General features: G+C 36.7%; 1 protein-coding gene across 1 annotated transcript in view; it reads right to left on the bottom strand.

Moving 5' to 3' along the window:
• Window positions 1-9,322, bottom strand: part of LOC104759149 (phospholipid-transporting ATPase 3-like) — a 10,422-nt gene that overhangs the window by 702 nt on the left and 398 nt on the right. The window contains exons 2-27 of the mRNA XM_010482111.2: window positions 9,188-9,253; window positions 8,749-8,810; window positions 8,183-8,264; window positions 7,881-7,991; window positions 7,532-7,609; window positions 7,307-7,403; window positions 7,022-7,128; window positions 6,835-6,900; window positions 6,616-6,737; window positions 6,427-6,505; window positions 6,277-6,372; window positions 6,059-6,175; window positions 5,763-5,912; window positions 5,573-5,677; window positions 4,862-5,004; window positions 4,552-4,653; window positions 4,401-4,464; window positions 4,109-4,321; window positions 3,762-3,927; window positions 3,596-3,675; window positions 3,275-3,514; window positions 3,028-3,077; window positions 1,120-1,297; window positions 876-1,043; window positions 409-771; window positions 209-315 (exon numbers count right to left, since the gene is read on the bottom strand). Coding sequence (XP_010480413.1) covers window positions 209-315; window positions 409-771; window positions 876-1,043; window positions 1,120-1,297; window positions 3,028-3,077; window positions 3,275-3,514; window positions 3,596-3,675; window positions 3,762-3,927; window positions 4,109-4,321; window positions 4,401-4,464; window positions 4,552-4,653; window positions 4,862-5,004; window positions 5,573-5,677; window positions 5,763-5,912; window positions 6,059-6,175; window positions 6,277-6,372; window positions 6,427-6,505; window positions 6,616-6,737; window positions 6,835-6,900; window positions 7,022-7,128; window positions 7,307-7,403; window positions 7,532-7,609; window positions 7,881-7,991; window positions 8,183-8,264; window positions 8,749-8,810; window positions 9,188-9,253 — 3,212 coding nt within the window. The remainder of the gene's footprint in view (window positions 1-208; window positions 316-408; window positions 772-875; window positions 1,044-1,119; window positions 1,298-3,027; window positions 3,078-3,274; window positions 3,515-3,595; window positions 3,676-3,761; window positions 3,928-4,108; window positions 4,322-4,400; window positions 4,465-4,551; window positions 4,654-4,861; window positions 5,005-5,572; window positions 5,678-5,762; window positions 5,913-6,058; window positions 6,176-6,276; window positions 6,373-6,426; window positions 6,506-6,615; window positions 6,738-6,834; window positions 6,901-7,021; window positions 7,129-7,306; window positions 7,404-7,531; window positions 7,610-7,880; window positions 7,992-8,182; window positions 8,265-8,748; window positions 8,811-9,187; window positions 9,254-9,322) is intronic.

The following is a 9,322-nucleotide window of genomic DNA, read 5'->3' as shown; positions in this document are numbered from 1 at the left end:
TATCGCATAGCTTCTTGCTTCTTCTGGTGTGAGCTCGTTTGCTATCTCCAGTTGATCTGCATTGCTACTATCGGGCTCATGCCTGTGAATCTCTTGAACTATTTGATAATCATATGGGAGGAACCATCTCTCCACTCTGCAATTCAGCAATTTCCCGCTATAAGCATACCTCTTGTGATTGGAGTATCGAGATTCAAGTTTTACTTACCCTTGGTAGATGAAATCTGCCAGAAGAGCAACAACCGGAACAAGCAGCAATGTGAAGTAGAAATAAAATGTACTCATTAGGACATATATGACAAAGTAGACATTCTCCTGCATACACAAAGCAAAAACAGTTAGAATCAGAAACCAAATCATATATAATACTAGGGAACCTTTTGACCTAATGGAGGAAACATAGCTTACATTTCTATCACGTGGCGTCATAATCCCACAGTATACAAAAGCAAAAACGAGCCATGCTAAAATGCTTCCTCCAACTGTGATATGATGCCATCTGGTAATCGAGTTGCTCATCAAAAGAATCCGTAGGTTTACGGCTATGACCAGACAGGTAAAGACCATTGTGCTCACGTCCCAAAGACCAAACGTCTTTCCTGATGAATTTTTGCCATCAAAAGCTGAGGCGGTTACGAAGAGATAGCATACCAAAGATTGATACACAGCAGAAGAAGCCCACACTGCCACGACTCTCCATTTGAAAAAGGAATTACGAATTCCCTCTCTATATAGTTCAGGATATCTCTTTGAGAGGGATGCACTCACATCCTAGCAAATGCACAAGTCAGTATAAAATTATCGATCGTAAACAAAAGGCACACATGATGGTATTTATGAATACTTTTTAATAGAACGAATGGGGAAATCAGTACCTTCTCAAACAGCCCAAGAACAATCACAGGAAGGGCTGTAAAGAAAACGTTGTATAGTGACTGGAACCAATCATCATAGAACCTTTGACCCGAAAATCCAGTTCGTAATGTGAACCAAAACTGAGTCAAAGTGAAGGTAAGATTCTTGTAGAAGAAATACATGACCACCTGCAAAAACAAAAGACTGTCAGTAACAACTAACAACAGCAACATTAGAAGAAATTTTTTGAGGTGAGAGACCAACCTTGCAGATTCTTAGATATGACCACCTTCCATGGACAAGAAGCAAATCCGTGAGAAATCTAAACTGAGCAATCGCAAAATCACTAGCCATCACAGCTTGCATTCCCTCCATCCCACTAATTCCTACACCAACATGAGCGGCTTGAATCATGCTAACATCATTGGCACCGTCACCAATGCTAAGAGGGGGGTATTCAACTTATATTTTAAAAGATTTGGTAGGATTTTAACATTTTAGGATTTTGAAAGATTTTAAGAGATTTTTAGGAGATTTGATTGTGTTTTAGATTTTTTTATTTTTATTTTTAGAAAATGAAATGTGATTTTATGAGATTCTATAAGATTTTATAGTAATTTCCAATACACAGAAAACAATTCTATAGCAAAATATTTGTGAAGTTATGCTGAAGCCTCAACACATCGCCTCTTATTAATTAATCGCTTATTTGTGAAGTTGTAAGAGAGACACCACCACAGAGTCTAAATCCTGCAACAAAGAAACAAAGCTTTAAGTGAGATGAAGAACAGAGGAAGAAACTAAGTGAAGAAGATGAGTAAAAGCCAACAAGGAAGAAATGTCGTAGAGAATGAGAGAGAGAAGGAAACGATCAAGAACCAAAAGAGAGAGAGAAGCAAACATAACTGTGAGGAAAAAAAAGAAACAAAGATATTAGAAGAAGTAAAATAATCTGATTTTTCTCACTGAATGAATCAAGTCACTGTACAAACATATATATGGTGAAGCTGAATTACTATACAACAATGGACTTAACGTCTAACAAACAAGCTCAGTTAAGCTATGTTAACGTCTCTATTATGTGTCCGTTAACTCCAACACATCGCCTCTTCTTCATATAGTTTAATAAAAGAGAAGCAAACGTGAAACGTGAATGTGACCAAAACAGAGGAAACAAAGTGTCGTGAATGAAAACAATCTAAAATAACGCATAGTCCTGAAGATTTGCCGTCTCTGTCTTCACCGTGTGGCATCGATCTCGTCCGTCGGAGCATAGCCTTTGCAAGTGGATTTGGTGTCTGATTCGGAGTGAGTCGTGTTTGTTTTGCTCGGCTTATCCCTTCGTCTCGTATAGATGCTAAAGCCTCACCACTCTAGCCTCTCTCCTTCGGATAGGTATTCTTGACAATGCTTCCGGTAATTTTCAGTTTTGGTCATCTTCCTCAACGATAAGGCTTGGCGATAGAATGGACGTTTCTCTGTTGGTCAAATATGTCTGAAGACAACAGCATATCTTTTAGGAGAGTGTCCTTTGTGATGCGTCGGGTGTTTGGTTATTGTCTTGGGGTCTCCATTCTGAGCTTACCAGTAGCTCCAGTGTTACTGCTTTGGTGATGTTTTGGCTGCCGGTGGTGGTTCTTTATAACATATCCTTTTCGTGAGTATATCACTGGTATATCTTGTTTATTGGTTTGCTTTTTTCCCTGATATTGGTTGTGTTTTGTTGCTGCTGGTGCTTTGAGTTGAGGTTAGCGTCGCAATGAGTGGCTTCTAGTGGTTAACAGGTGGAGAAGGTGTCTGCTGGTCTGCGGAGATTATAGTTGCCTGAGTTATTTTTTATGACTGTTTTTTTTTAATGAAATCTTTTAAAATTCTAGCTCAAAGGTATGATTTTGAGAGAATTAATTTTCAACTAAAAAACAAAAAAAAAGTCTCCTAGAATCATTCAAAGTAGCATTCTTAAAAAAGTTGTAATATTTTGAATAACAAGAGATTTGAAGTTGGTTTTATAAACAACTGATTGAATAACAAGAGATTCTGAATTATTTTAAAGGATTTTATAAAAATCTTAATTGAATAACATAGGATTTCATAAGATTTTTTAAAATCCTCAGTTGAATAACAAAGGATTTTAAGAATACTTTAAAATCTTTTAAAATATAAGTTGAATACCCCCCTCTAAGTGTTATCTTTTTTGCTCCTTTTCTCACCAAGCTTGTAACCTGAAATTTACATCAGTGTCTCACTTATTAAAATTTAAAAATCAGTCACAAGAGTAAATTGAAAGGTAAGAACATATGTTCCCACCAAGGCACCAAGTATGTCTATTGTTGCAAAAAATCCAGACCAGCAATTATATAACCGTTATTGCAGAGACAAAAATGTAAGTATTATTCAATAAATAAGTCATGAAAATTACCTGCGCTTTCTGTAAAGGAGAAACGCGACAGCACACAACCGAAGTACAGTTCAAGCTCAAGCTGAGCAAAATTATACGTAAAGCCGGGTCTAATGCATACAGCAAACACTTCCCATCGATAACAAGAGCCAATTTTGGTCCAGCTACAGTACCCAGATACTGTTGAGCTTCTTCGAGGCTCTTCTTCAGTTCCTTCTTTACTTCTTCTTTAATGACACGCGCAATTTCAACTTGGTTGCCCTGCTTTTAGATAATTTTTTCAACTATTAGGACTGTAATCAATGATAATCATACACCATAAGAGGCATCTGTATGACTTACCCTTTCTTCAGCTTCCTTGATTGCGTTAGTTTCAGAACTGATAATAAACTGTTTCATCTCATTGTTGATTAAGTTACAAGCTGAAACATTAAAAGAATCAAGGAGCACAAAGTTAAAATGGAAGAAGAGCAAAGAAGAAGTATGAGAAGAAGTTTGTGGCACTTACCATATGCGATATTGATTGCAGTTTCCATCTTGTCCCCTGTTAGCACCCAGATCTTAATCCCAGCTCTTGATAATGTCTCTATGCAGGTAGGTACCCCTTCCTGAAGCTTGTCTTCTATTGCAGTTGATCCAATCAGGATAAGATCCTTCTCAATAAGTTCTGCAACCTGCATGGACCAGGATTACAATTTTTTTCCTGCTATATATTAAACAAAGATATTTCTAGGCAACTCAAAAGTACACTGCTCTCACTGCTATATGATGAATATCAGTTCAACAAGTTCTTATCGCCACTGCTAGCCAAGTTCTATCTTCGCATTGCCATAATATTACGAAAGAGCATTATACCTCATCTAATTTCTTCTCACGATCTCGTAAAGCAGATTTGGCCTCGATGAATCTTTCATTCCAACTATCATAGGCTTCAGGATTTAAATCTTTATAGGCCAGGCAAAGGGTACGCAACCCAGACGATCCAAAGTGTTCTAAGTGCTCTCCTGTTACTTTTCTAACATCATCCATACCGGAAGCCAATCTTTCAAAAATTACAGTATCTGCACCCTGTAGAAATTATTCAAAGCAATTATCATATTGATATGCAATAACACAGGCTCATCCAATTACCTAAAAAACTGTTTACCTTACAGTAGAGTACAAGTCTCCCATCTGGATAACGACACACAACTGACTGACGCTTCCTTGTACTGTTAATGGTGCGTGTGACATTTCATTAGTATGCTTAACCATGAGAAAGAGATAAAAAAAAGCTAACAGCCAGAAGCCTAGTACACCTGTTGAACTCGAGAACATTAAGAATCTCATAAGACACATCTTGGATCTTTCCCATCTGTTCCGTGTGAGACTCGCGAACAGACACCATAGTTGGTGTACGCCTGAAAATACATGAAAGTTGTCTCAAAGAAATTCATAGAGACTTGAAAAGCGAAAGCACCTTTTCTCTGCTCATTTTGGAACAAATACAAAACTATGCATTAAAACATAAGTATGGGCCTATTATCTTAGTAAATGAAAATATGTTCTTGTCAGATTGCTTGCACTTTCAACTTGTCTATTGAGAACTGAAATGTAAACGAGAATAACCTGTAAAAGAAGAATCCAAAATTCTTAGCGGCGGTAACTAGAGCAGCTTCATCTGGAGATGCAGCTTGATAAACGATCTTCTCCGGGGACTCATCCCCTTCAGGAAGGACTGTGTGGCATATGGCTAGGCATCTGAAAAATTCCTACAAAATTTAACATATGATACATTATAGTCAATTGCATGCCCAATAACAGCGAGGAGAAATATGGAAATGAAACCCCAAGGTTAACTAAATTCTCTAAAATGGAAGTTTGTTAATAAGATTCTGTTTGCTTTTTTCAACCTAAGCCCCAGAACAGAGACCAAAGTTCAGGTCCTGGTCAATGCCAGCGTACCAACTGAAAGGATCATTTAAATTTCTTCAATATATTTCAACTGTCAATCAACAAAGAAACTATCAAAAGGAATTCATCAATTGTCCTGGCCTCTGCTTTACCATAGAAGGCAACTCAGGGCTAAAAACTGTTTTCCATAGCATCAACAGAACACATACAAAGACGTTAGTGAAATCATATACCACTTGGAAAGGAAATAACACCTACATAACATCACGAGAAAGGAATATCTCATCATTTCTTCCAGAAAACATTTACTCAGGCTTCTCATATGGGAAGAGGTAAAATTCTTTGAAAACTAGCCAAATCATACAACCCCTAGCTATTACAATTCTTATACTATTGAGAATTAAATCTACAGGATATGAAAGACACCTTGCAAAGATTGGGGTTAGGTTCGTTTCTCCAACCTCCTCGCATAAGCCTTGGATCATCGAAATTAAATCCTTTTTCTCTTATAGCACCAGTCGACCTTTGTTCCTGAGGATATTAGAGCGTACAAGAAAACATCATTTGTTGTTCCAGAATGAGTAATTCAACTTCATCATGTGAGAAGAAATTATACCTCTTGAATTTTTAAGCCATCGCGCTGAGCAATTCCTCTTTCTATTTCAGTGATACCACATCCATAACTTATTCCTCCAATTGAACACTTAAAAAACTCCATCAAATTTCTTGTGAGAGTTCCAGTTTTATCAGAAAATATGTATTCCACCTGAAAGATACCAAGGCAGGTAAAGACCATTGTGCTCACGAGAAAAGCATATCATTGGGAAAAATGATTCAGCAATAATACAAATGATTGCACCAAAACCAATTATATTAAACATGGGGTGATGCGGGAGTGAATTAAAAGTTTACCTGTCCAAGCTCCTCATTTAAATTTGAAGTCCTAGCGGAGGCAGGAGTGTTTGTCTCAACATGATACATGTGAAGATCTCGGTTGATAAACTGAGTTGACTGAATAAACTTGATCATCTGTGTTCCATTTAGGGAGGAAACGAGGAATCATTCAGAAAACTTAAGTTTTGTGCTGCACGTATAAGAAATTAAAAGAAGATATTTGGGGATACACATACCTCGATAGAAACATATAAGGAGATTGGTATGATTGTAGAGAAAAGAATGACTAGAGTAAAAAATGTGAAAAACGCTATCTGTGGCACCAAAAGGTACTATAAGAACCAGCAATCCATAGATGCAAGAAATCAATTCACTATGCAAGGTTAATACGTCAAGCCATTACGATATTCACAATCTTTCTTATGAAGACCCAAATAAAAGTGGTCACGATCTGTCACAATTGCACTGCAGCATTTAACAGATTTTAAAATCCATGCGGGATCTATGAACCAAAAATATGATCAAATATCATAATAGGACAGGATAAACCATAAAGAAATTGACAGAATCCATACCACCCTATAGCTCCAATCAGGCACATTATGACAAGAGCACAAAAGATTGTAATAATGAGTTTGTCGAGTTTCTTTTCTAGTGTACTTCTTTTGGATGGAGCATTCATGGCATTCATCATCACCTACATACATTCCATTCACCATACAACTATTATAAAAAGACAAAATCCTGAATGCTAGCCAGTAGTTTCTCGTCAAACAAGCTTCATGGCAGCTTACCTTTGTCTCATGACCCGTAAAAATCACAGCCCCAACAATGTATTCCGTGTTCCTAAGACTGCAACCCTGAGAATTCGAATGCAAAAGATTTACAAACCCCGAACATATAAGGTCTTGAATATTGAAATTATGTAGACAAAAAGCAGAAACGGGACACAAAGCTAAAAGGAGAAACCGTTAATCATACACGCAATAAAAGCTGGTCTGGAGAGAGAGGTAAAGTCTGCTTTTCTACAATAAGATTCCCCGTGAAAGTGTACAAAGAATTATTAGGTTGCTCACACTGAATTTCGCCTGCACAGAAAAAGAGAGAAATATAGGATAAAGTTGATAAATATAACAACGCTGGTATACTAACAAACAATGGCGATAGATCAAATGGACCAGAAGCAAATGGATGATAGACATTAGTACAGACACATATTTAGCTATGAAAATGTTTGCAAGATAATAATCGACCCCAAAGACTTACCATTAAATTCCGAAGCTTTCTCTGGTGTCAAGTAATCCCATGTCCTTTCAAGGGCCTTTCTGATTTTTAAATTTGTTTCTCCATCTAGGTTGGCAGTCTGCACTCACGAAGAGCACGCACAATAAAAGTAGAATAAATATGTATATTCAATACTCCAAAATAGCTTCTTTTTGCTAGAAAAAGAGAAGAAAAAAAACAATCTTTATAGCCGAAGGAGCCAAGCACCTCCACGTAGCAGATACCATCAGGATTTGTGCTGGACAGGAAAAGAAGATCAGCTGGAAAAAATCCATCTTTTTTAATCTGCAAATATCCACGAAGTATATTAACCAAGTTTGTCGAATTTAAGTTTAAAGATAATAACAAGTTCTGATAATCCAAAAATGCAGCAGAGGCATGAACGCCTATCAATTTTAAAAGGCCAGTACGATGAAACAAGCATAATGACACACAAATTAATATAGGTAATTGATAACTACTGCGATGGCTCAAATTCAAGCATTAGAAACTAAAACATGTGTGTCAACATTCAACAGCACATCCTTGTTCGATCACTTCTGTCAGAAACGTATACCTTGATAATATCTCCGACTTGTAACTTCCGCCAGGGAATAGGTACCCATAGTTGATCTTGCAAAACCTCCACTGTGCTGTTATTTATTGACATATCATTTTGAAATCGTTTCTGCAACAGAATACGGATTATTTGCAGAAGGATTTAAAAGTCAAGAACCAGATTGGTCCTGAAACTCTCAAGCATTCACTAACTTGAACCCTATACGGATATTAGCTGAATAACTAACTCTATTTCATTTCAAGAGGGATGACAAATTTTTATGATGTTTAAAAAGGATGAAACAAGAAGTCAGGCCTTACCCAGTCTTCAAAAGCCTCTTTAATAAGAGAGACGAGAAGCACCATTGACAACGGAGCCACATTTGTTATTGGATTAACAGGGCTGCAGGACAAACAGCTTATTTAGTTACACTTTACTGACTGAAAAACAATATAACAACGCATCCAAGGGATAGAATGGCATCAGAATCTTAATTTTGGCCCAAAAGTCCGTTTTCATATTATGGATCAAAGTAAGCTGTGGCTAAATAAAAAGAATTGACATTCTCACAGAAAAAAAAAAAATCACATTCTCACATGGAGACAATGATGATTTTCCCAGTATGAAAAAAGCCATGATAGCAAAATTGATCAAGGTATGCTAAAAGATCATCTAAAATCACATACGTGGCACATTAACATAATCCTAAATAGCCAGCGAAGTAGACTATATCCACATAAACCTCCTGAGAAGTGAAAAGCCTCATGGGTAAACAAACAATTGTTTTAAATCCGTTATGGCCAAGTGTTACCAGTCATCATAAGACATGAAATTCCAACACAAGTGAGTAATAAAAAATGAAACAAGTACTATGGAGGTAACATACCTTATTGGTGTCATTGATAGACATGAAATTCCAAGAAAGTATATATTTGCTATGCGCCTAAACTGTCAGCAAACACATTATTTCTCAGATCAGATATAAAACTTCAAAGATCTGTGAGAAATGCAGTCTAATGATTTTTCATTCCCCTCAAAACCTAAAGGTGCATTGCAATCACTCCAAATATACACAAACCTAAAGGCCGTTGACAGCCAGAGCAAGAATGTAAACCTTCTTTTGTTTAAGCATTAACCAGAACTTGATATATCGATATAACCGACTACTAGCAAATCTTTCGACCATTACTCTCCTTCATTTAAACTAAAATTTCCTCCTACTTATAAGCTTATAGGCTGCAGTTTCTTAAACTAAAAATTTCCTCCAACTAATTTAGCTAGTAGATGCACTAACTGATATCAAATTAACAAGAGAAAACACTTACTTGTTCAAACAGACCTTTGGGCAGAAAGGTGAAAACATTGTACTTTGTTGTAGAAATTGAATTACCCTGCAAACATTTTCATTCAAACATTCATTACAAGAAAACTCACAAACTGACTGAACGCCAAACAATAAA

This window comes from Camelina sativa, chromosome 17, assembly GCF_000633955.1.
Source record: "Camelina sativa cultivar DH55 chromosome 17, Cs, whole genome shotgun sequence".
NCBI lineage: Eukaryota > Viridiplantae > Streptophyta > Magnoliopsida > Brassicales > Brassicaceae > Camelina > Camelina sativa.
Note: the sequence above shows the minus strand (reverse complement) of the source record. Positions and strands in the feature narration are given on the sequence as shown.